Source organism: Grus americana, chromosome 2 (assembly GCF_028858705.1).
Source record: "Grus americana isolate bGruAme1 chromosome 2, bGruAme1.mat, whole genome shotgun sequence".
Classification (NCBI taxonomy): Eukaryota; Metazoa; Chordata; class Aves; order Gruiformes; family Gruidae; genus Grus; species Grus americana.
The window spans coordinates 165,622,607-165,649,284 of record NC_072853.1 but is presented as its reverse complement, the minus strand read 5'-3'; the positions used below and the strand labels follow the sequence as shown (position 1 = coordinate 165,649,284).

General features: G+C 41.1%; 1 protein-coding gene across 7 annotated transcripts; it reads left to right on the top strand.

Moving 5' to 3' along the window:
• Positions 1–545: 545 nt before the first annotated feature.
• On the top strand, positions 546–24,055 carry SEC22C (SEC22 homolog C, vesicle trafficking protein). 7 transcript variants are annotated; one of them, XR_008575870.1, is made up of 9 exons: positions 546–727; positions 2,871–3,034; positions 4,892–5,074; positions 10,073–10,191; positions 10,791–10,856; positions 16,502–16,604; positions 16,735–16,919; positions 17,621–18,126; positions 19,996–20,107. XR_008575870.1 is itself a non-coding variant. In XM_054816582.1 (6 exons), the coding sequence occupies exons 1-6, from the start codon at positions 546–548 to the stop codon at positions 20,152–20,154; spliced, it is 873 nt and encodes a 290-aa protein (XP_054672557.1). In that variant the 3' UTR covers positions 20,155–24,055. The 7 variants fall into 7 exon arrangements, 4 of the variants coding, with proteins under 4 accessions (XP_054672557.1, XP_054672558.1, XP_054672559.1 ...); XR_008575869.1 differs by having other exon boundaries at positions 16,735–17,684; positions 18,030–18,126; XR_008575868.1 differs by having other exon boundaries at positions 16,735–18,126.
• Positions 24,056–26,678: the final 2,623 nt, after the last annotated feature.

The window sequence follows — 26,678 nt, the reverse complement described above, 5'->3', positions numbered from 1 at the left end:
GACCTGTTAAAGAGTAACAAGTCAAGAGAGGGCAACTTTTATTCTGTATTTAGTCCTAGTTGATTCTATAAAAAGAGCCTGACAGGCTGTAGCCTAAAATTTATTTTTGCATTTGTGTGTTATACTAGAAAATCAGACAACACTAGTGCAACTATTTACAACGCTAGTGAAGATGCAGCATGTCAGTGGGAGTTAGCCAGTTTCCATAAATATCTTGAAGAACTTTATTCAGCATTTCTGATGTGTGAGGTGAAGCAGAAGGACGGAAAACAGTGATAAATTTCAGGTAGATAATTGTCCTGTCAAATCCCCTGCCTCACCTTTTTATCTGAGAGTCAAGAAATGGACAGAGCTGTGAGAACAGTTTGATTGCCTTTGAACGGCAGTGGTGTTACAAGAGGTACTGTTCAGTAGCAGTGGCAAATAAACTCTTACCCTGAATTACTTCTGGCTAGCGTATTGGATTGTAAGTAACAAATATCACATCCATTACCCTAATTGAATATTTCATTTTCAGGTTGTCCTCATGAGTACTCCAGTGGAGAATGTCCATGATCTTCTTTGCCTGTGTGGTGCGGGTGAGGGACGGACTTCCCCTCTCAGCCTCCACAGATTTTCATTTCAACCAGGGCTTTCTGGAATGCAGAAAGAGATTAAAGGCATTATCCTCAATTCTGGCGCAGTACCCAAGTCGAGGCACAGCAAAAGGACGTGACCTTAACATACAGTAAGTCCCTGCTTTTGTTTGTTTAGTTTTTTTACTTTAATTTTTGAAATGGTTGTCCTGGGGATTAGTTGAACTTCAGGTATATTCTATAGTGCTTAACTCCAATCTGAAATTCCACCATGCATGTCTAGATTGTAACCTCCAAGCAGTATTTTGATACCTTATTTCTCAGCACCACAGCCACACAGCTCCTACTCAGTTTAGTAAGCATATGTTAAGAATTGCTTATTTCAGTTTTCATTTTTTGTAGCAAATGCTTTCTGCTCGCTGGGCAGTACTTGTTACTATTAGCAATCGGAATATCTTGGACTTGTACAAATACCTTGTAGTGCCTAGGAATTACTTAGTTTAGTCTAAAGCCCAAACCCTTGTCTTCAGTGACTACAGTTTTGATTCTGGTTTGCACAGAGCTGCCCTGACTCTCTCCTTCGTACTGCCACTCCATTTTCTGAGTGCCTGCAGGGTTCAAGCCTCTAAAGCTCTGGCTGATGGGTGTGTCTTGTGGAGGCCTGGAGCATACTGACAATAGCCAGCATGGAGAAATTATAAATCTTTACTTTTATTTGTTGGAGAAGGATCTGCTTGTCTTTATTTTGGGAAATTAAGGTTTCATTCAGAGATGAGAATTTTCATTTACTATTGGTTTTAGTTTAGCTCTAAAAATGAGTTTTAGCTTGTGGCCACATTTCTGGTTGGCAAATGTAAGAAAAATTTCAAGTGACCCTGAGCTAAAACTAAGTATCCCTTTCTGGGGTAGTGATGGGAGAAAGAAGACACAAGAACTTACACTGAATCAATTGGAAAAGCAGAGATTAGCATTTTAATTCCTTTTCCCTCAAAGCGATCTTGTGCCCTTTAATGCTAATGTGTTCTACTGCTTTTAATCTTCTGTAGTCTCTACAAAAGTAGCTATGCATCTGGCTCTGAAATGAGAAGAGTGCAAACAGATATGTGGCGGAAAGGCTATAAATGACTGACGACTTGAAAAAGGTAGTTTTACACAGGCATGGTGTTGATCCTCAGCTGTGAGCTGGGGACAAAAGGAATTTAGGGAACCTACCCAGTGTAACTAGGCTGTCCCAGAGCTAATCAAAACCATCAATCCCAAGTACATAGAATAATGAATAAATACAAATGTGAGAAAATAGAAACCACAAGTATTTCTCTGTGAGAGGGATGAATTACATAAATAGTAGAAAAGAGAGAAAATAGAGAGTAATTGTTCAGCTTCAAAACTTTGTTTTTATACTGAATTATTGCTAACAAATGGCTAAACTGTAAGGGAAGATTTCCTCAGTCTTCTTTCAGAGATAGTTACAAATCTGTAATTATGGTGGGGGTTGAGAAGTTTAGCTATCTACACTATGAGTTCTGACATCTGAACTAGGTGCCCTGACTCCCGTCTTATTTAATGAAGCCTAGACGAGAGTGATTTCTCTCGTCCTTAAGTATTTGCCTACATTTTGGTCAGATGAATCCCCTGTTAAGTTTCCTAGAAGGTTTTGGGTCATCTGTAAGTGGAAACTCATGCATAAATACAGCTTCAGTGTTAGAAGGACCCCTTTTGGAGTAGAGTCTTTATTGTGCTGCTTCTGATACAAACTCATCTTTATTTCTTAAAAATGACTTAACAGTAACTGCGTTTGAATATCTTGGTTTGTGCAAGTTAACAAATATCTCTTGCTGTTAGTATGAAGTTGTCATATTCAAGGGGAGCAAGGAATACATCTGCTTGCTTCCTGTGAACAAGCTTGCTTGTTTTTACTTTTGTTTGTGGAAAGCCATTGTGTTTTCTTTCAAAACCTTCTTGCCTGTGATGTTTTCTGGACATCTCTTTTCTTGCTAACTTGATTTAAAGCCAGCTTTGGAAAATAATGTCCTCAATTTTTGCTGATCTAGCAATTTAATAAAATCGGTATTGTGATCTTTAGCATGCTAAAGCATACTGAACGAGTTAAGAATAAGTGTTACATCTACAGGGGCTGTTGGACTACGGCAGCGCAAATACACTTTTTGCAGTCTGCTCTTTCAACACAGTCTGTACATCTTGTTTTGACAGAAAGCACAGTTTAATTCTCATGTTCAGCATGACTCTTTTACCTTTTTATGTTGATGTTACTTTTTTTTTTTTCCCCTATTTCAGTTTCCTTTCTTCTGGGGATATTGCCTGCATGGCAATCTGTTCCAGCAATTACTCAACCATCATGGCGTTTTGCTTCCTGGAAGAGCTTCAGTGGGAATTTGCTGCTTCCTACGATACAACAAGCATCAGTTTAGCTTCCAGACCATATGCTTTTCTTGAATTTGGTTTGTAACTTTATTCTTTAATCGGAAGAATTCTGTGTCTGCTACTTTTATGATGTTAAACAATGTCTCCTGGCCAAAGCCTGATCATAAAAATGAATCTGTGTGTGCCTTTGCATGCATGTGGAGGAGGAGGAGATCTTGTAACTGCCTTAAACTATTAGATTGTTGGTTTTGCGGTTCCTGAGAGCCCCTGTAATAGATGAATAAAATGCTGTGGTGATTAATAAACAAGCACAGAAGAAAAAGAAATCCACATCTGAAACACTTTCTAACTTAATTAAAAAAATCTGACAAGTGGAGACAGATGGGTACAGGAAAAGAGAGAAACAGAATAGATTATTATGGGCAGCTTTACTTCTGGCTTGACTTAGATTCACATAATACTTCATAATCACGCCTAGTGTTTCTTTTTTAACCTGTTATAAATGTGTTTCGGGTTTTTTGCCATGTAGCAGCTGCTCTACTGAACCTCGCACCTTTGAAAAACATGGTTCCCAATTCCCTTGCAGTGAGAAACTCCCTTTTTTGGGAGAAGATAAGATATTACAGTGGGTTAGCATGCTTCTATCCTGATTTTGGTAATAGTGTTAAGCTCATGCTTAAAAGATTGAGAAATCCACAGGGAATGTATATTATACAGCCATCTTGTATTTTGGGTGGATTCCCTGCAGGGCACATTCCAGGCACGGTGTAATTTTATACTGAGATCCAAATTACTCCTTTTTTTAACTTGAGTAGCAACTGGGGAATTTCTAGCCTCTTTTAATTGCATGAGGCTCTTTTTAAAGAAAAAAAAAAATGCAATTTTTTTTTTTTTTCATTTACACTATTATACTGTATTTTGTTACTGAGTCTACCTAATGTTGCTGTGTAATTTTTATTTATTAGTTTTTTCTTCTTTCCTGTGTTTGGATCTAAGATGCACTTGATGCCTATGATCTTAGCCTTTTGCCTGGTAGTTACAGATCATTATAGCAGTCTGACTTAAGGTAAAATACGGGATTTTTCACTAAGGAATACATATGGCACTGTGTATTCTAGCACAACGTAAAGTCCTGCTGTGTGGTCTCAAAACTCATGCTTAAGCTATTACATATGTATCATATCCAGTAGTAGCTGTGGTCAACCTATGCAAGTCTTCTAGCATAAAAATATCTTAAGGATATGGATTTCACATATAGGATGTCTTAGCAAAATAAATGTTTCTGCATTTTATTTCCCTAAGCATTTGAAATAGCTTGGGTTTGCCAATTATCTACTCAATTAAATAGAAAGTAGCAGTATCCACAGTGAGGTACTTCAGCTCTGGAGTTGTGAACAATCCGTACTCAGACAAATTCTCCACTTTGTCTCAGTGCAACTCCTGTCAAACCAGCAGCCACTCTTGTGGAAAGGGATTTGCTTGTGAATGATATTAAATTTAAAGCGGGAGAGATGAAACAGGGTGATCTGTATGTAGATCCATGGCTTGGACATTGGTGGAATCACTGTGGAAGTGCTTCTGCCAGTCTGAGTTCTTCATGACTCAGATACAGGTTGAATTAATTTATCTCTGTGCTGGGAAGAAAACTAATCCTTGACACTGTTAAAACACAGTGGGGAATTGCTTGTTGTAGTAGTTCATGAGTAGTTTAAGATACGTGTTAACATCTACCCTGGACTATGAAAGCTTGTTTTCAGTCCACTGGCAGGCAGGATGTTGAATTTTAAAGTATCCAGAAGGGAGTGGGTGCGATATAAAATACCTAGGAGAGGTATTTTTGTTCCCTAACCAGCAGTGGAATGATTTGATGAATAACTACCTAAGTCACTTAACTTTTGCAGAGCTAATTGAAGCATGTTTTTATATTGTTTCAGATAACGTTATTCAGAAAGTGAAATACCATTTTAACTGCGTGAGTGGCTCTCAAATGAAGGCCAACTGGGAGAAGATTGAGGAGGAGCTGAAGTTCCAGCCCCCGGTTCAGCTGAAACTAGAGGATACAGAGCTGATGAATGGGATGACTAACGGTGGGCATGCAGGTGTTCATGTGGAGGTTGGTAAGTTACTACTACGCACAGGTGACAGTAGACTTCCTGAACCTAACTTTGCAAATGACAGAAAAGCATGTAACAGTAGCGGTTCCACTGGTACTGAGAAATATGTATATTATGTGTATGAAACCCTAGAAAAAAAAAGACTGCCTTTCTATGATAGTAAACAACATATGGCCTTTAGATTATAGCAGGTATGCATCAGAGCCTATAAGGACTCGTGGTAGTGTCTTTTTTTTTTCCCCAGCTTTATATCAGCTTCTCTATATGGACAATTGGTTGTAACTGGACCTGGCTATTTCCATGTTAAATTCTACTGTTTTAAAGTAGTTGTTTGTTAAATTTTCTGTGACAAAAGAAGCTCCACTAATTCATTGCTTGTTGCAAACTCTAATAGAAGATACATAATTACAGTCTGAATGAGTTGCTTCAGCCATAAGGAAAGAAAAGAAAAGAAGAGAAGAATATGAGCTCAGGGTAAAACTCTCATTCCCAGACTGTGTGTCTTGGGTGTTCTCCCCTCTTTGTTTTCTCCTTTTACCTTATTCTTTAAAATATAATGCATTGAACTAAAATTCTGAAAGAGGATATGTATATCTGTATAAACAGCACATAGAGGCTTGACAAGGGACCTTTTTCTAACAAATACTGACATTTTACCTGCTTTTAGAAGTACTAACCTCTACTTATTTATTTTAAAATTGGTATGTTCTTATTCGTGTTTCAGTTGCACAAAGTCCTCCCTGCTTCCTCTACGAAATGAAATGCTTTTAATCCCATTAGCATGGTGGTTTAAATGCAGCTGGAGTGCCATGAGCTTGTATTTCCTCTTTTTTTTTGTTGGGTTTTTTTGTTGTTGTTGTTCTTGACTGATGAAACACTAATAAAATTAAGTTCCAGTTGCTCAGTCTTGTTTTTTCTGATGGATGAGCTTGAATCTAATTTGACATAGGTATTTGAAGTTAAAATATAGAGGGGCAGTGGCCAGGAGGAAGAAAAAATAGAATTGAAAATGTTTTATTTGCCAGTCAGATTTGTGAGTGCTCCTCAGAACTGTGCTTGAAGGTGAAATATTTTCATGATGTGACAGGGCTTAGAAATTCTTTGCACTAGTGCGAACATTTTCAGCGCCAGTAAACATTTGCAAGCTAGTCTGTGTCCACAGATCAAAAATACATTTTCAGTTCTCTCATTTTCTTAATTGCTTTCTTTTACTTTCCATCTGGCTCTGTATTTCTGGCTGTTCTCTCTGGTCTAACCCAAATACTCTTACAGATTGTTCTGCCTTTATTTTAAGGATCATGTTTATGATCATCTGTTTCCCTCAGCTGGAGTCAGCTTTTCTGGCTTCTGTCTCTCTCCTCTCATCATTACCTACAGCTGAATCCCACTTTGCTGCTCTAAGTTTAGCTGTGTGGATAGTATTTGTTCCCACATTAATGTTATTTATATTATGGCCCTCCTATACAGAAGACTTCTTGAGCATACCTTGAAGTGTTATGGTTGCAGGAGAACAGAATTTAATTGTGTCTGCATTCTGTAGTGGAGAGAGCTCAATCAGTAGATTTATCAAAGCATTGATCTCCTTACATGGTTGTAGCTGGTTACTGTCGTCTTTTGAGCTGTGTGATCACATCCCCTGGCTCTTCATTTTAGCATTTTAGTGTGAAATGTCTGAAAAGTCAGGGCAGTTTTGTCTTTGTTAGTATATATGGGAACAAGAGCCTTTTTTTTTTTTTTTCATTCTTCTGTTTTGTTCCTTCCTTTGTTAATCAAACACAGCCCAATTCTTGCTAGAAAGACACTAGCATTGTATCCTTGATGAACATCTACCCAACCTCAACTTTTGTTGCAAAAGCCTCACCTTGTGTCTTGATACGGGCACAGCTGATAAAGCTCCAGAGGACAGCGGGGTGTGTATATGGAAGAAATGTGAGGTGTAAGTAGCTTTCTGTGAAGAGGGAGAGTTTTCACATCAGAACTGGCTCTATGAAATAGAAGAACAACTTGTGCTATTCATCTAGTAAGCATGCTGTTAAATTATGCAGCACTGTGCTCCCCTTGATGAATGTTCTTAGTCTTTTGTAGGCACACAGGGAGTCCTTCACAGAGTCCTTTTAAAGGTGTTTTTTGAAGATATCTCACATCTGTCTTTTGTGAGCTTGTATTTTATTTTAAAATATTTGAGTCTGATTTCATTTTTCACTCCTGGTGCTGTCTTTATCTGGAGCTTTGAGTATGTGACTCATTGTCAAACCCTTGTTGTGCTATGCCTTGAAGAGACAGAACGGAGCGTGGTACAGACATCAATGTCAGTCTCCCGTTAAATAGCCAGAGGCCTCTGCTCAGAAAATCTTTTATAGGCAGAAGTTTCAATTTCTTCATTGTGTGAGGGTGTTTTCACAGAATTGTTCTGTACATGTTCAAACCTGCAGAGGCATTTTTTTCCTGGGTGCTAGATAATCTGCAGTCCCCAGAACATCGGCCGTATGGTTCTCGTACTCTGAAGTGCACAACTTTTCTGCTTGAAGAATCAAATCAATTTGAATCCCCATTAGCATTTGTGTTTGTGCAAAAATGTTCTGTCTTGGACTAAGAGGGCTTGTACTCTCTTGTTCCCTTATTTAATGGAATAAGAAATTCTAGTATGAAATTCTGTTTATGAAAATATGATTGAATTCATACAAGGAAGTGTAATAATTTTTCCCTAGCAGTAGCCATCTCACTTGTTCTGTGCAATTTCAGTTTGTGAATTAAACCTCAGAATGAGATAGCAGAAATAAAGCTCCACAGCAAACAATTTAAAGATTGGTTTTCAGAGACTCTGAACCCTGAGCAACTGGATATTGTCATCTCCCCTGCATCTGTGATAGCAATTCTTTTTATTTAAAAAGAATAATTTAAAAAATGTAATTTTTACATAATAATCCATGCTGTGGTCTTCAACTTGCAGAAGCAGTGTATTGAGATTTGCCTTGTTCTTCCCTGGGGACTGGAAACTCGACATGTATAGTTTGCAAGATCCTGTACAATGAATGACACTTGTGCTTGATAATTTTTCTTTGAGAGACACTGTGTCCCTCTGAAGTAAACCTTAGAAACTGAGGAAGAAGAAACAGTAGTCTTTATTAGGAAATTTCTGTGAAAGAGAGATACATAGCTGCAACTATTTAATTTATCAAAAATAATAGCAGAGTGAATACTCAGGTCACTGAATGGACAAACAGGCTGGTACAACTTGTGTTCAGTGCGCTGTTTGGACTTTCCCTGCCTAGCAAAAAAAGCAAAATTGCCTTTGTATGATAGGGTTACTTGCACCATTTATTTACATGAGCATGTGCATGACAGTAATGTACAGTAATACTACATAATGTGACGTATATCAAATGGAATTAATACAGTTTCTTTTGCAGCTGCTTTGGAGATGAAATTATGGAGGTATGAGTGCATGCCAGACAAATTAATTGCATAGACACTTATAAAAGATACTTTATACCCCTATATTAATTTGGCACCAAACCTTTTTACATTCATCTATCAAAATCTCTCTTGAAGGTGCAGACACAAGTGTTTTCCTATCTTAAACCACGCAGTACTACAATATTTAAGCTGTTGCAGTGTTTTGTCTGTCACTGAAACGAAGCCAGAGATGATCTCTGCTCTGTTGCTTAGTTTATCTGCAGTAGTCAGGAGGTGGCTACATCTGGACAGGAGGCAGAAGATCCTGAGAGCTGAGGAGACTTTTGAGGGCTTATTCATTCTCTCCTGTATCTAATGTGTGCTGGTGCGGGAGAACATCTGGATTTTGGTATCTGAGCTGCAAGTTACCCTTGTTGTTGTTGTGCTGACAGTGTTCTACTTGTGGTGATACAAGGGCAGGGAGGGTATGGCAAGAAATGTAGGTGAGTATCTAGGTGTGGTGTCTATTGTTGAGCTAGCTAGTACAGCTAGGGAAATAGTAGGTGAGCTTTTGGACAGCCAAACCCCTGAATTTGAAGTAGTGGATTCCAAAGTTAAATACAAAGATAATAATTGCTCTGGCCTTAATTAGGTATGTATCAGTTAGAGCATCCTGAAGAAATGGTATTTGGGTGTGTAGGTGTTAAATAGTGGTAGTGAAGGAGGTGGGAAAGGAAAGAGACAGGTAATTCACTACCTGTGAAACGTGGGCAGGTTGGGAGAAAGGTCATTGTAATGCACTGTAAAATGGGATTCAAAGGCTAAAAATGATAGCGTCCTGTTTAATTCCTAGGCCCTAGTTTTGACAATGTTTTGGCAGTCCGAAATGCCCAGAGGTAAGAGCAGCAGTTCTGTGACAGACGTTTCTCCTCTCCGACTGGGTGGTATCATCTTGACAACTCTATAACAACTATTCTAGCAGCAGAGGATCGAAGTCCTTGGCTCCTGCAGTTGTGTTCTGGCAACTGCTTGATTAGGGCACCAAAAGCTGTATGGAAACTGTGCAGGCGAAACTAAATTGCTGTATAGCAGACTGAACCCTCAAAGTGTCAGTGGAAAGAAATAAGTAATTACCAGGAGGAGGTGAATTGCTCTCTTGCTTTTATGGGTGTCAGAAATTTAAGCTCTGACACCTTTGGGTGCTTAAAACCCCTAGCTTTTCTACTGACCTATGAAGAGTGTTAAGTATGCTAATCTGCTGAAGTAAACAGTCGAAAAATATCTACGTGCACCATAAAAGACGACATTAATGCCAAATAACAGAAGAACAAATTCTATTGCATAATCTGTTTAAAAAATACTCCAGAGCTCTTGCTGATTTCTAGATGTCTGAAGAACTGAGCAGTGTAATGCAACAAAAAAAAGGTGTTTCTATTCACAATTGGTCTTCTCTGGAGCAAGCATGAAAGGGTTTGAAAATGTTTAAAACCCGTATAAGCTGATTTGAGTCGTTTGAAGTTAAAAGATTCAAAGGAATAGAAGGAATAGTGCTAATTTTCATTAATGTCTTTTTTTTTTTTTTTTTTTTTTTTTTTTTTTTTTAAGTCCCCACTTACAGAATGCAGCGTGTGACTCCCCTGGGGATTCTGTCGCTTGTTCTGAACATCATGTGTGGAGCTTTGAATCTCATTCGAGGAGTTCACCTAGCAGAGTATTCATTTCAGGTAACCCTGATTGAATTGAAACCTGTATAAATGAGTTAAAGGGAGAGAGTTATTTGGGTAACCAGATTAAGGGTGGCTGTTCTGCTTCTTAGTAGAGCATACATCTTTCCCCAAGAAGTGCTTTGTTTGTCCATGGAATGTACAATTGGTTGCTCACCTGCTAGACCTCATGTGTTTTGTTGTGTATCACAGCACATTGCATTTTATTCTTTTTTTTAGGCAGATTAAGCTTTGGAGAAGTATTTTAGTCTTGCAGGCTGGCTGGATTCCCCCCTGCCCCAATTTTTGTATTTTGTTCTAGATGCTTTTGGGTAAATTTTTTAAACAAATGTGAAACTGCAAACAGCTTTTAAAGAGGAAAAAAAAAAAAGTGTCCTGATTATATGGTGGCACAGTTTTATTTAGCAGGAATTGTCACATAAGCCTCAGTTCTCGGTATCTTGTTCAATGATACTGATCTTGCTGTTTAACACTGTTACAGTCAATCAGCATAAACTAGGATGAGAGGTACTTGATGAAATATAGTGTTCCAAAATATCAAGCAGTACTTGCTAAAAACTGTAGCTGACATAGTTGTTTGTCACTTTTACTCCAAACAGGAGGACCATGAAGGAATTGGAAATGTGATAGCTTTTTTTGTACCTTTTCTAGCCTGTGTTTTTCAGGTATGTTAACTGTAAATAAAAATGTTTCTGATTATTTTGTCTTGTATATTATAGTATAAAAATAATTTTCAGCTAAGCAGAGGAACAGTTTGGTTTTTAGTATCCTACCTAGGTGATTCCACTGAGCCATTCCAGTGAAGTGGCACAAATACAGTTCAAGGCACAGTTTGACCCTTGGCAGACTGCAGTTGCAAGCTTTTTCAGTGCTTTCATGTTTTGACGTGCCAAATGGGGCTGAGTGTGATAAATAAGTGCTAGCCCAAAGATGGCTTGTTTCCCAAAGGGATAGACACGATGTCTTTCTGACAGTGACTGACTTAGTGATGGACTTTTGTAGCGTAGCTGCCTTGAAAGACTAAGCAAATATAGGATAGCAACATTATTGAAAATGTTCTAATTTACATTAAAAATTACTTCTAATTCTTGAGATAAATTTGGTTGTTGACTTCCTTAGGGTGGGTTTTTTTTCCCCCTAATGGATTATTTTCTCTGACCTCCTTATACAGAAGAGTTTGAATGAGGAAAATATTAGATGCTCCAAACGGGTGGTTCTTGAAAGGTTCCTTAAATGCCTGAAACAGTAGTCCACAACCTTTAACTTAAGGACAGTATGTTGTTTGCAAATTTTTCAGGTTTTAGCCCATTACCGCATGAAGCTGGTGTAGTTGGGTTACTAGTTGACAGAATAACATAATGCCGACAGTATATTCATTGCTTTGTACTGCTGCATTTGGCTAAAGGTTTGGGGACCACTATTTAAAACTTGCAGAGAGGCTATTTATTGTATTATAATAGATACAATTTAGTGTCTTTCAGCCTTCTTGCACCTCTGCTCATAGCAGAGCTTTACAATGGAGATACTAATTTGGATCTAAATATTTCATGCAAGTCTGTCTTCACAAAGAAAGGCTCTATCCTGCTTTTTTCTAGTTAGTACCTGAAGCTAGAGAAGCTAAATAAAGAAGACCTCTCTCTTATCCTTTTGATCTATAGCAGTCATCTTCACAAAATGCTTGTGCATAAATTGAGCTCAAATGTGAAGTGCTTTCTAAAGGCTGATCTCTTCTTGTGTCATCAGCACAGTTGGAAACTGTGACCTTAAGTGAGAAAGCATGATCTCTTACTGCCTGAGTTAAAAAAGTAACTCTTCTGCCAGCACTTTGTGAGTTTTTAGGTTTCTCCTGTAAGGGTTGTTGCTCTTCACACATGCTTAGCAAATGGGTTCCACCTGTTCTTGAATTTAAAAAGAAAAAGAGCCCCAAACCCCAGCGAAACCTCTTAACAGAAATTATGGTCTTTCTGCCAAGTCAGGTCTAGAGAGTGAAGTCCTTTACTTATCCCGAGAGCAAATACAGCAGAAGCAGATTTGGGTTTGCTGTTTTCCTGTTTCTGAGCCTTTGTCTGGCAAAAATTGGAGGTGTTTTTTGAAAGCTGGCTCAGCTTTTGGACTCCTTTTAATCCAGGCCGAGGCGGGAGAGGGGGACACCAGTTGTGCTGAGAGACTTCTTTTGAGATCTGTGGTTGCCCAGCAGTGTCTAGGTTGAGGCCACGACTCTGGCTTTTCTTGGAGGGCCTCACAACATAGGAGTTGAAGGGAAGCTTGGAGCTTCTTCATGATCACTGCAATGGCAGGCACATCTACGCGGATGTGCCAGCAATTCCCAGCTACGTCTCTTGTCTACACGTACATAGTTTAATGCTAACACTGTCTTTCTGGTCCTTTTGTAGTGTTACTTGTACCTCTTCTACAGTTCGGCAAGGAAGGTGAAGACGTTTGTACTCTTTTTCTCTGTTTGTTTATGCAACATTTACTTGTACGGATTACGGAACCTCTGGCAAATAGCCTTTCATATAGGAGTGGCATCTCTTTCTTCTTATCAGATACTGACAAGGCAACTTATGGAGAAACAGCCTGACTGCGGAGTATGAAAAAGACTTTGGGTTTGCTACTCTATTTTTACAACTTTTTTTGTATTAAACTGGCCAAAAATAGCTTGGAGTATTTTTAAAGATTTGTGACAATGGTTATTGCAAGGCAGATATTTCAAAGCAACTTGAAATAAAGTAGGATACTGTAATTGTGTCAAACATACAGTAAGGAACGTAGCTGTATTTAACATGGCATGTGGTGATTGTGCATGGTAGATTTTGTCAGGTGTCATCAACAGATGGAGGTTCTCCTTACCATAAACAGGCTTTTACTCCTTGACTAATACCATCTAGATAGCATTTTGCCATTTGTCTTACTGGCTTTGTAACAGTTTGGCAGGCCAGTGTCTTGCCCTGCCAATGCTTCTGAAAATATTAAAATGGCGTAGTAAAATGAAGATAAAGTGGTGGGTAACATTTTTGTCTATAGAATTTGTTAAGCATTAAGATTCTTGGTAAATGTAAGTAAAGGAGTTGTTTGCCATAATTAGATGAGTTCAATATCAGTGGGAAAAAATTGTTAGGATGAGCTTCAGGGTAATTCTCCTAGGTTTTGAAGGAAAGGGAAAGGCTGTGGCTCTTAAAAACCATAAAGGCTATAAATATCTAGTGGCTAAACAGCGCGTCGTAGTTAAGTATGTGCTCATTGGTTAATTGCAAATATGCTTGGGGCAGCATAAAATAAACCAAGTGATCTTTCAAGCTCAAGTGGCCTTTATTTCCTTGGTTAAGGTCACTCTTAGTATAAGGGTAATTCCACGTTTGCTTGGTCTGTACTGATAATAAATTTTCCAAGCCTACTTATGACAGGCCACTGACTCCTTCACCTTTTTTTAAAAATGTGTCGCTGGTGAGTAGAAAGCCATTTCCCGTAATGGAAAGCAAGAGCAGGTTCTCTTTATTATATGAAACACGTTTAGTTAATGGTGTTGAGTTCTTACACTAAGATGAATTTATGAGTGTGCACTTTTGAATATAGTACTTAAGAGCTGAAATTCTTAACCTCTGCTGCACTGGGTATTCTTGTATGTAATGTATAGAGGTGCATATGGGCATTTTAGAACATATATGAATAACTTAGGCTGTCTGTTTAAAAAAATGCATAGCATTTTGATGCAGCTGTCCTTGAACAATTGTGGAGACTCAGACTGGGAAGATGTGGAGAACTGTAGGTGTGTTATTGTGGAAGTGTGGTCCTAGATTTTCCTTATTTTTTTTCTTAAGAAACTCTTTCCTGGTCGCCCCATTTCTTCCACCAAATGTCTCTCACCAAAGATTTATTTTCCTCTTGCATAGTCTTTGCCTCTGGTGGTTGCAAAGAGATTAACACGATGCAGAGTTGCCTTCCTGAGTTTGCAGAAATGCTTAACAAAATTACTTCCTTGCAACTCAGTGAATTTTCCTGAAATCTCATGATGTAAATGCTTAAGAGTATCAGTAGGCTACCAGACCAGAAACCTGTGTACCTTGGAATCACTTCTGTGGTGCAGCTGACTGCAGCAACGGCATCGATAGGCAGCTCATTACAACCTGAAGTTTCTAGGATGTCAAGAGACTTGTGCTAGAGCTTTTTACAGTAGTAAAATGTAGGTATTCCTTTTCCATCCCATATTAGCCCATTTACTGTAACAGTAACATAATGAAATCCTTTAAGCTGTGAGGAATAGTTTAGTAGGAATGATGAGGAATATTTCCACCAGCCAGTTAAGAAAACAGCTAGATCTGTGTGCCATAAGGGAATACCCTGCTGTTATAAGGGAGTGGATTAAAATTGTTTGTCTGTCATTACCCCAGTTTTCTGCCAGACTGTAAGTGCAGAAATGAAGCCAGCATTCAACTGTTGTCCTTAAGACACCTGGACAACCCCACATGTGGGGGTTTTAGTATTGACAAGCTTTAAGTGTCCATGCTGTTCAGTTCCAGTTGTACTTGGTGATATGACCCAACTTCCAGCCCCTGCCTACCCTTTTAGCCTCCACCAGGCTAAAGAGTCCAAAAGAGCTTTCCTGTTTCTCCATAGGCTTGGATCTTTATCTGCCTGCTGTAGCTTAAGGCACGCAGAGCATTTACATGTGGGACATGGGGCCAGTGATCTGCTTTCTGTTCCTCATCCTTGTATTGAGCTGATTGGACTAAACTGTAATGTTCCTGATGCTTCCTGAGCATCTGACTGTTTGCTTTATCGTAAACCAAATACATCCCTGTGCCAGGTGATGTTAGCAACAGCTCTGCAATAAGAGTGGTAGGACAAGGTGTTTAGATAGCTTGCGTAATTAACATAATTGCAGTGGATAAAGGTTAAATTCAGCTTTTGTTTAATATTTTCTTTTTCCTGAAAATGTTTCAGTAAAATCAAACAAAACTAGTTGGTTCAGTTCTGCCTTTGTGTAATTTTTTTTTTTTTTTTTTTTGCTTCATGGATTAGGTGGAGGATGTGACTAGCTCTTTTCTATGAAATGAGCAAAGCTCTGGTTTGCTGTTAGTCTTAATCCCTTTGCAACCTTTTTTTTTTCCCCCTGTGATATGTGTAAACCATATTAAAGAATCTATGTGGATTAATATATGTGCATTAGTATCTGCGCACTTTGTAGGTTTGGATTGTGATTCAGGGATGAGGCAGAGTGTGCGTAGTTTGACCTATTTTTATTTTTAATGTTAATATTTAGGATGGCTCCTACATCTGTATGGTATTTATACAGTTAAACTTTTCCTTCTGGTGAAACAGCAAGAGGAATAGAATAGTTTACATTGATCTCGGTGCTTTAAGATTTCATAAAAAAGAATGACTTGCAATTTGAGTACATGAAATCTGACTCATAATGTGGGATTATGCCTGTATTGAATCAAATCCCCAAACAAGAATCCATCCCTTTTTGTTCGACTTTGAACTGTTTAATGTAGTTTGAATTGCATCTCCTTAATTCTGTCAGTTTTCAAGATGAGTCTTTTGGAAACTCTTTTACTCACCCAGCAGCTCAGCACAAGAAAATTGGCAAAGAATAAACTTCATTAATTTAAAGATTTGCAGTGCTTAGTCACTTTATGAAGCTGATCGTTTTCTGTGGGATTTTTTTTTCTTCCAAAGACCTGTTAAGTTTGTAGAAGGTGGGCTGGTACCTTTTTAGACATTTTTTGCACTGTATTAATAATTGAACCTGTGTAAATGTGTATAAAATCATTTTGCATGTATATGTATATATGTACATATATCTAATAAATGGCTTTTTTGTAATGATTGTCTTCATTTATAGTTTTGAAATAGCTGAATATATTAGAAACAAGGTCGGTTAGCCATCTCATTTTCTTATGCATCTTTGTGTTTCATGTGGCAATGTTAAAAATATTTTAAAAATAAGCTCAGTTCTTCTCGTTAACAAATACCTTCAAAACCAGAGTAGTTTCAAATGCTGTCGTAGTGCATGCTGGATTGTTTGTGGTCTCTTACAGGAAAAAATATGTTTGAAGTCAGGGTGGCTTTCTCTGAGATAATGATCTGTCCTATACCTAATCTACCTGGGTGCACACTGGCTTTTTGTTCAGGGGGAATTAGGTATGATTTTTATTCAGTCATCTACACACTGAAGAGTCACTGATTCATCACTTGAACTATATAACTATATTTATAAATATATAGGAAGTTGCTTATTGAAGCAGCAGGTTGCAATAGGCTGTGATATAATCTTTGTAGCTTTAACAGTCTTGCTCTTTACTTTCAGGGACCATGTTATAGAGGCTTCTCCTGCAAAACTTGCATTTTGAAGTGTTGAAGTATGTGAAGATGTAACATGGTCTCGCAGGTCCTTTTCCATTCGTTTGACAGTGAGTAGTGGAGATTTTGCAGATTGCTGTCGGATTTTCAGCCCAGTCTCTTAATGGAACTAGGCTTATTAGTTAATCCTACTAGTCAGTCCCTGCTAAGAGTTTATGGACTTTTTTGGGCACATTTCAGCCACCTTTGATAAAGGCTCTGAAGACACCGATTCATCAGACTTTGTACAAATGAAAGACTCTATGCGACAGAAAATTCAGCATTCCCCCTCATCTGAATGCGATGGGTTCAGGTGTCAGTGAATGTGCTGTGGGAGAGTGATGCTTGCTTAAAGCACCCTGCCTAACCAGGAACCAAGGAATCAGGTAAAAATGAAAAAGCTGGAAGAAACCAGGCTTGTGGAACTGCTGGTTTCTTCCCATTTTTTCTGGTCCTCTGGAAGAACGATACCTAGATGTCTGTAGCAGAAGCAAAACATGATGGGTAAAGGGCTGGGTTCTTCCTCTGGTTTCCACTGTGTAAAAAGTAGAAATCTTTTCTAATCTCTGAGGCTCATTCTTTATCAAGAAGGCAGTTGTGGGGACAGTGAAGCTGGGAGAACTGCGAAAATACTGTTATTCTTCTACTTTAAAGATACATCCGTCTCTTTGCTTTGACTTGGCCTTTTAGCCTTGGAGCTTGCTGGGATGCTGCCTTGCGGCACGGAAATGTCAGCAGTAGGTGTGAGATAGTTACGGTGCTGCAGCACTCGTTGCTGTGCTCGAAAGAGAAAGAGAAGCTGCGTATGCCCCTGTAGTGAGGAAAGAGGCAGAACAGTAGGCTGTGCAGACAGTGGGTGATAATAAGCAAAAGCTGATGGTGGGGGAGGGAGGAGAGAGCCTTATTCTTCTGAACTGCTCTGCTCTTTGAAATCTAGATGTTACTTTTGTTCTGTAAATAAATGATTGCTCAAAGCGTGTTTCTTCTGAAGATGCCAGTAGAGAAGAACAGCAGCCTTTCCCTTTTTTTTTTTTTTTTTCCTAAGGTGAGGGGAGAAAGCAATTATAACTCCCCTTTTCTTTTGAAGATGCTGATAAAAGGAGGTGGGAGGATCAGAGGGTCCCTGTGCCAAAAGAGGAACAACTCCTAAGGTGATAGAAATACATGTTTTTATTTTAAACAAAGTAACTCAACTTCTGCTGTGTGCTGACTTTCAAATATGACCTAATTGCACTGTTTTGGCGGGGGGAAGGAAACAGTGGCTGCAAGAAAAAGAACAGCTCTGTCTTCAAATGTGTTACTCGTGATGCTGGCTGGCTTGGCCATTCTTGGAGCATGCCTAAAAATGAGCAGGCAGGACTTGGGGACAGTTGAACTATCTCTTTGCTTTTCAAAGCAATCAACCCACACGTCTTAACCTCAGTGTGAGGTGTTTCCGCTGAGGATGTGGGCTGAAGGGGTTGGAGGCTTTACTCCATGCCTCTTGGCTTTTACAGGTACCTCCTGGTTGTCTGCAAATAAATCTCTACTAAAGGCATGACCTTTTGGAGAACACTTTGGAAAGAAGCAATATCCTGTCAGCAGGAAATGAAGGTGTGTTTGAGCTCCCCAGAGGGGATTAATCCTCTTCCCCTTAGTCTGTCTTTTCCAAAAAACCTATCAAAGTGATATTTTTAAATTTGACCAATTGCCATGTGGTGTTTTCCCCCTAAAGTGTTGTTCTGGCAAAAAATGAGGACCTTGGAGTGGGAGTGAGTAGTATCTGCTATGTTTTCTCATGCTGCAAATGCACAATATTATGCAACTGTATTCCTCGGGCACTTCAGGAAGGGCTGTTCAAGGAGAGAAGCTGTTAACCTCTGCGGGTGGGCAGACAGATCAGAGATAATGTCCTTTCCCTTGGGTCTGCCCCCTGCCAGATACGGTGGTAGCTCTTTTTCACCAAATTATGGTGGTGAATAGCCGCATCAACTTGAACTCGTGCATGTCTTTTAACAATTAGCTTAAGTCAATCTCTCAGGAAGATGCTGCTAGAAGGGGAGGTGTCTCCCCATCCCTGAGGCTGCAGGTCTTTCCCTTGAGTAATTTTTTTTCTAGCCCCAGGAAGGCTGATCCAGGCTGCTCCGGAAGAACCATTTTAAAAGTAATTAAACAGTAACATGAAACAGAGAGTCCTTAAAAGTCTTTGCTTTCTGTTCCCACTTAAAGGAAAACACAGAAGCATATAAAATTCCCTTTGGTGGAATAAATGTTGTTCAATACAAGAACAGTAAGAAAGGCTTGAAATAATGACCATTAAAATGTAAAGCACCAGTCAGTATGGCATGGCACACGGCTGCGGAGGGCTGAGATTTATTCTTTCGTTATGCAAGGAAAGACATTAACATAGAAAATCCTTTATTTCGTGGGCTCTTGTGGGGAAACAGTAAAAAGCAATTAGGCGGAAAGTTCAGCTCTGAAATATATTAGTGCTCATCAGTATGCACCATGCAGAACAAACAAGAGGCCTTCTCCTGGGAGGTCCCACCTCCTCCCACCTGCTGTGGCCTCGGGCGAGCGCTGAGGGCACAGACCTGGCGTGATCAGCCCCAAACTATTTGTGCTTCCCTGCTGGATGAGGCCAAAAACCCCAAGGCGAGCTGCAGTGGAGGTGCCAGATGTGCTGAAAAAGCCCATGCACATCACATCAGGCTTCCAGTGGTAGAAAGCCCCGTTTAATGGGATACGGTGTGCCCTGACCAAAGGAGAATGTGTGCTGTGCAGTGCAACTCCAGCTGTGGAGCCAGGCGTGGTTCTGGGTGCCAGGGATTGCAGCGGCTCTGCCTCGCCCTGGGTTTTGCTGTCTTCACGCGTTGAGCTGAATGTGCGTACAGCGTCAGGCTTCCCGCACAACAAGGCAGAAGTTGGACATATCTACTGTAAGCATGGCCAGGAACTGGGTCATCCTTGCAGAAGATGGGTGTCCTCCCAAGGTGGTGCCTTTGACCTGCACAAGTTTCATTTAAGGCTCTTGAGAAACATTTGGATGACACAGAGCGGGAACTTCTGATGCTCCAGGCATCTCAAGAGCTGGCAGCATAGTCAAGCTGAGTTGCTGGTCCGGGCTCACAAGCTAAAATTCCCATGATGTGTTCCATGTTGGTACTGAAGCTTCTGCTTTGTATGCAGCCCATAGTGTCATTTTTCTCCTCTTTTTTGAAGCGCCTCACTGAGGCTGGCTTGCTCTGCAGATGCTGGGGTCAGAGGGAGCAGGCGAGAAGCAACAGCGCTCTGTGCTCTCACGATTGCTACACTAAACCGAGCAGGGAGAAGCCTTGCTGCTTCTGCTCCTAGGATTCACGTGTCCTTGGCTGTTCCCTATGCTCACCCCCCCAAATGTGAGTGGGTATTTGGATTTAAAATAAAAAGATTGTGACAATCTTCATTGTTACTTCTCAAGCTTTCTGTTTCTCTCTCTTGCAGGCACTGGGAGGCACCAGTGTACAAGCTAATCCAGTGTGCTCAGGCTGGGAAGGGAGCCAAGCAGCTGACTCAGGGAACCTGCCAATTTTTCTACCTGCTTGTACGAATGCTACGATTCTCCCAGCAGATTTTGCTGTGGGATTCATGAAGCGGAGATAAAACACCCTGGAGACAGTAGGAGGATCACTTCAGGGGTGCAAATCCACTTACCTACCTAGTGCTGGAACCAATTTGTCAAAAGCGAAGTCACTGCAGCTTCTTTTTTTGCCTTGCTAGTCTTTAAGGAACAAAGCATCATTCTTTATGCTAAATATTGGTGCTCCTGATCTGAGCATCAGGGCTTTGTTCTCAGCCTGAGGGATTCAGGAAGGGACGGGAGGGTTTCCAAGAGAAAAAACCAGCGGCTTAATTAGCGAGAAGTCTGGAGGCATACATGCATACATTTCTGGTACTTAATCCATCTGTGGTAACTGCTTGGAAAATTGTCAGATGGAAAGGGATTTGAAGCAAAACTTTGTTTCCAAAACTGCTAATAAATGGGCAAACAGCCATGCCGCCCTTTCCTGGCAGTGGGCAGCTGTGGAGGTGGAGTGGGTAGAGGACACGCAGGGTTGCTCCCAGGCAGGACCTCAAGCCTTGCTGTCTATCCTGGGGTGTATCCCGTAAGCCAGTGCTGGGCAGGCCCTGAGCTGGAGCTGACTGAGGTCACCAGGCTCCTTCCAGTGACCAAAGTGGGTTTGAGAGGTGCTTTGCTGGTGGTGAAAGGGACCCCACGGCATCCCATTAGTCCTTCCTCCCCAGCAGCGTATGCTCTGTGATTAACTTGTTTTTATAACAACCACATCCTCCTCCTACCTTTTTGCTGCCATCAGTGCTGATTTCTGTGTTCCCTCCTCCATGATCACAGGGAAATTGGATGGGTGTGAAGAAGAAACTGGACCTACCTCACCGCAAGCCTTACACGTACCAGCACACTGGAGAGGGCAGCATGGAGCTGTAAAGGACAAATGGAGGAAAAGGAGGAAGAGAAGAGCAGGAACCAGGGCATGCGGGACTGCAGGTGAGACTGCACCCTGGTTATGTCTGCTAGTCTCCAAGATGCCTGAGTTCCCCAGGGTACATGGAGGGAGAGGTGACAACGGCAAGTCAGGCAAGAGCAGAGATGTTGCTCCTGCCTGGATGAGAAACAAGGAAGGCACCTGAGTTCCCTATGGAAATAATTCCATTTGGGAACAGCCATGGGAGGCTCTCTGCAAGCCAGGAATACCAGCTGCACCACCCCACATCGTCTGCAGTGGCTCGGACACAAACAGAACCAAACTTCTGGGTCACTGACTGAACAAGACCATTTTCCATCGTGACGCAGCTCAGACAGCTCCCAGCTGTTTGCTCACCGTGTTTAACCAGGAACAATAAAAACCATAATTGCCAGCTGATGTCTAAACAAGAACTCCACTCTGAAAGGGAATTCATTACCAACCGGAATGAAAGTTGTGCACGCTGCCACCTCCCAAAGGCATTTCAGAGAAGGATGCTTTCTGCTCACCTGGACAGACACCTCCATTGTTTGGAGGAACAAGCTAGCTGGAGGGCTGCCAAGCACACCTCCTCTTTTGCCGCTGTTTGGAAAATGGCTTCTCAACCATTAGAAGCCGATTTTAATGTCTTCTGCATTGGCTTCGCTGCGTTATTTTGGCATCAGCTTTAACACTGATAATTCTCTCTTGTCCCTGGCCTTTTTTCTTCACAGCAGTGATTTGTACAATGTCCCTTGGAAATGACCTGACAGGACGCAGCCATCTCATGATCAGTGGGGGATTCAGATCCTGCTCCGCACCCCTACTTGCTGCTGGCGAGATTGTGCCTGAAATACTGAGTCCAAAAGGAATGTGGAGAAACTGGAGAGGATCTGGTGAAAGGACGTCAGGATGGCCGGGGGCAAGAGCCTACGATCTCCAAGGAGAGGTCAGGAAGCTGAGTTTGTTTAGTCTTGAGAAGAGGCGAAGGGACAATCTGACGGCAGCCTACAACTACCCTTGGGAAAATTGCAGAGATATGGATCTAAACTCTTCTCAGTAGCAGAAAGTATACATGGAGCAACTCGTTGCAGCTTGGGAGGCTCAGGTTGGAAACTAGATAAAAATCCCACTAGGAGGGAAGTGCAGCTCTGGAACAGGTCCTGTAGGCTGAGGTTTCTCCATCCACAGAGGTTGTCACATCTTGGCTGGGCAGGTCCACAGCTGATGTGAGCTACTGTTGGTTTCAGTCCTACCTTGAGCAGAAGGTTGGACTAGATGTCCCTCCCAACCACCATCTCTGTGCTTTTACGACTCTGGGACATACTGTGGTTTAGGATTCTGGATGCTGCTTAGCTGCTTCACATGGTTGGTTCATAAATTAGCATAACAAAAAAATCCCCACCAACAACCCTAAATCAAATTGACCTCCATGAGGCCTCTCTCATTTTAAATTGAACATTAACATAATTTAGACAGAGCAGGAAGGCTTCACAGAGTAATTTGAGGACATTGGTATCATTTCACATGCACATCGCCTGGCTATTCCGTGGCTGTGAAACACAGGACCTTACTCCTGCAGAGCAGCCGGCGTTATGGCAGTGGGAAGCGAATTAACCTTGTGTTGGAATGGTGCTGACTTGCAGCACATCAGATTTATGACTTATGATAGGGTGTGAGGGGATTGCTTTTTCTTTAATGATCTTGATTCCTGTTTAGAATGGTGACCTTAGGGCCTCTGGTAATGAAGCAGCATAATTACACATAGATTGTTATTTAAAGTTACCTCAACTATTTAACAACAAAAAAAAAAAGACCATTTTTTTCTGGGTGTTTTTCTGACATCATTTTCCCCAGTTATCAGGAATCTGACTTAATGAACTTCCAATTTACATGTTTATAGTGTCTCTGGGAGGGTTACAATGACCTGGCAACACCAGTGCCATCCCCAAGTGGGACTCAGGTTTGTTGTGGGTTATGCATGGGAGAAATATGTTGTTCCTATGCCCTAAGGAAATTATTTTTCTCTGATGTTTGAGACACATCAGCCTCCAAAAAATACCCAAGCGTGTGTTGTACCAGAAACTTACATGACTGTACGGGTGTGGAAGGGTATGACGTGCCACTGGAAGCACTGACGTCCCCTGGATGCTATCAGCCTTACCTTCATCCCTACTTTTGGGAGCTTCTACTCTCTGGAGAACTTCCAGCAACTTCTAGTCCTTAATTATGACAGCAAAGAAAGAGCCTCTGTCTTTTTGATGTCTCAATTTTATTGGGAGACTTATTTGAACTAAGATGACAGTGCTCGCCTCCGTGCCTTGCATTGGCGCTTCTCCCGGTCGTGCATCATGGATGTAGCAACGTTGCTGCCACCTCTCTCTGTCCACTGAATGCTCACACAGCTCGATGCCACCACCAGCAACTGCTGCTTTGTTGCAATACTACTGACTCGGCGTGATTATGTGATTTCAGGTTTTTCTTTAAACCCTGCTGCTTCCCAGCTTGGGCTGAGTCTTGCTTGCCTGCTACCGTGCTGGTTGGTGCTTGACAAACATCCGTGTGGATCTTTGCATCTTTTCATTACCTAGAAGTTGAGCGAGTCAGATTAGTACAGAATGAGGTTTTGATTTTGTCACCTCTGGTCATTTGAAAGCTCAGAGAATTGTTTCTGGCTGCTGACACATTACTGGGCTGATCTGATGGCAGGGAATGATGCTCATTAGAGAGGGGACTGATAAACAGGAATATCTGTTGATCATAATGCCTGCTGTGTTGAATTTGGACAATCCTTAATTCTTTCTCATTCTTCCTTCTGATAAATATCTTAGAGTGTGCCAGGACCAAGCACAATATTTTTGCTGGATATTTTACTTGTGATGGTGTGGGGGGGAAGAGATTTTCAAACACGAACTGAATTCATTCAGTTGTTTCCATCAGAAACAGAAAAAATCTAAAGTTGATTTATTTTTTTTTACACTTGAAATGCTGCAGTTTTCATTCAAAGTGATCCTTTACTTCACTGTCAGCTACAATCTCAATAAAAGTCAAAAGGAAAACATCCTGAAAATGAAATATTTTGTTCAACTGAGGACAGTTTTTGTCTGGGAAGGCCTAGAGACAGCAAGAATAAGCTGTCATCAAAGAGATTGATCACATAAGGATTTTAAAGGCAGGAATACAACTGATCTCATCCCGTTTTGATGGTCTTGAGTGGTTACAATACCATGTTTAGTATTCTTTGGACCCCACTGCCTTTTAAGATTGATTTAAAAATTGAAATACTTAATAAATTAATGGTTGCAACTAAAGTCATCCATTACTGGCTGGCCAGCTGTATAGTACCCAAATCCATCGATGTACTGAGTAATTACAGGCGTCAGTTGGTTAATCGTGGGACCTACTGCTGCTTTAGATAGTCGTGGGTATGCGTGCAAAAAACAAAAAGGGCTTTGAGAGTATCTTTGACCCACGTTAATAAGCAACTCTCTCCCCTGGATCGTATCTATCCATCCGTCACCGCCTGGGAGGACAATCAATCTTTTTTGTAGCAATGAGCATATTCAATAATGCAAAAGGTCATGGCATTCTACACAATGCGATGCTGTGTTAAATGAGTGATGGGGAACGGCTTTGCCTTTTCAAACCTGCACATTAGCATTTCAATTTGTCGTCAGCAGCTAAGGCATCTCTTGGAAACCCACCTGCCTCAGCGTGTTGTGCTGTCCAGGAAACCACCGGTGCAAGGACTCCCTTTCCATTGGAGTCCACTCTTTATTCACATCGAGAACAGTCTTGGCCAGCCAGGATTGATATTCTAGCTAGCAGAGTATTGTTTGGTGTTTGCACTGGAACAGGCATTAACCTATTGCATGGCAGAAGCAGATTCTCAAGAGATATCTTCTCTGAGAGTCTTGGCACCATTTTGAGCACGAGACAGGTGGCCACAGTGTTTGCAAAGATAAATGTATATGGGTTTTTTTTGTGAGGGCTGTAAGGTCTCCAGATTTTGTGGCAATGCATATCACATTTGTATCAAAGATTACTAGGTGGGGGTTTATTTCCACTTTGGTTCGTGTAGGTACATCTGCAGTAGCGTATAACCTAGCTAGCTTAGTTAGTGCTGTGGTGGCATTGAACTGAAGGTGGCTGCATGATCTTGGATGTTTGGGAAGTAAGGTCAAGGTCAACTCTATATTGAGTTCCAAACCTGAGTTCCACACCAGCTGGCTGGGGAGCAGCTCTGTAGAAAAGGACCTGTTTATTTTAGTGGACAAGGTGAACGTGCATCAGCAATGAATCCTCACAGTGATGAAGGCCAACAGCATCCTGGGCTGTATCAGCGACAGTGTGGCCAGCAGATGAAGAGAAGGGATGGTTACCTTCCAGCTGGCATACATGAGACTGTATCTGGAGAGCTGTGTTCAGTGTTGAACACACCAGTAAAGACAGACATCAACATACTGAAGGGAGTCCAGCTGAGGCAAGTTGATTATGGGGCTGGAGCACGTGGTGTGGAAGGAGAAGCTGAGAGAACTGGGTTGGTTTGGCCTGAAAAAGGGGTTGCTAAAGGGAATGCAATTGCTGTATTCAACTACCTAATGAGTGGTGATGGAGAAGACAAAGCTGTACTCTTCTTGGAGATGCCTAGCAACAGGATGAGAAGCAAGAAACAAAAGTTGCAACAAGGGACATTCTGGCAATATATAAGGAAACATTTTTTCACTGTGAGAGTGGTCAAACACTGCAAGGGGGATCTGGAGAGGTTGTGTAATCTCCATCCTTGCAGACAGTCAAAACTGGACTGGACAAGAGTGGGCATCCTGGTAAATGTTGAAGCTGGCCCTGCTTTGAGTGGGGGAGTTGGATTAGAGATGTCCTGAGATTCTTTCAAACTAAATTGTTCTGTTATTTTGGTAACTCTAGGTACTTCACAGTATCAGAAATGTAAACCTACTTTATGACAGAGTCAAGACCGAATACGGGGGGAATAGAGGCAAAAAATGGGAGCTGTGGTGGGATGGATGCAGAGATTTATGCACAGCTAAAAGACCGAAGAGCTGTCTAGAGTCCCTGAGAGCAACTGCTCAGACAGCTATAAATGACTCAATAAAAAGGATCTCAGCTGTGAAACTGTGACATTGTATGAGGTTACAAACAAAGGGAAATGGGCAAGCCAGACAAGTCCCAAAGATTTTAATTGGCCTGTGGATGCTGAATGCAACAGTCTGGCTTTAGAAACAGCAGTAACTTTGGACTACAAAACATTTCCACCAAAGATCAGTAAGTCCTGTTTGTGAGAGCATCTGAGAGCTCAATAAAGGGTCACAAAGTTAAGGGAAATAATGCCAGGTCCCATGTGGCCTTTGGCTGTTGGGATCGTTGGCCACTGTTTGCACCACTAGAAGAGCACTGAGGATTTCAGTGTAGTGAAGATGGAAGGACAGCTGAAGCTTGAGGAACACAAAAAGAGAACCTGGAGTCAGTTTATGAGATGCATCTTGAGGAACCTGAGCAGCAGGACTAATTTCAGAGCACCTTTGAGAATTTAACCCCTTTCTTTAGGTAAATAGGTTGGATTTGAGGACAGATTTCTAAGACTCGTCTTACTCAACCCAGCTTAAACAGTTTGATAATGTTTTTCCAGTTTGAAGGCTTAGAGGGTTC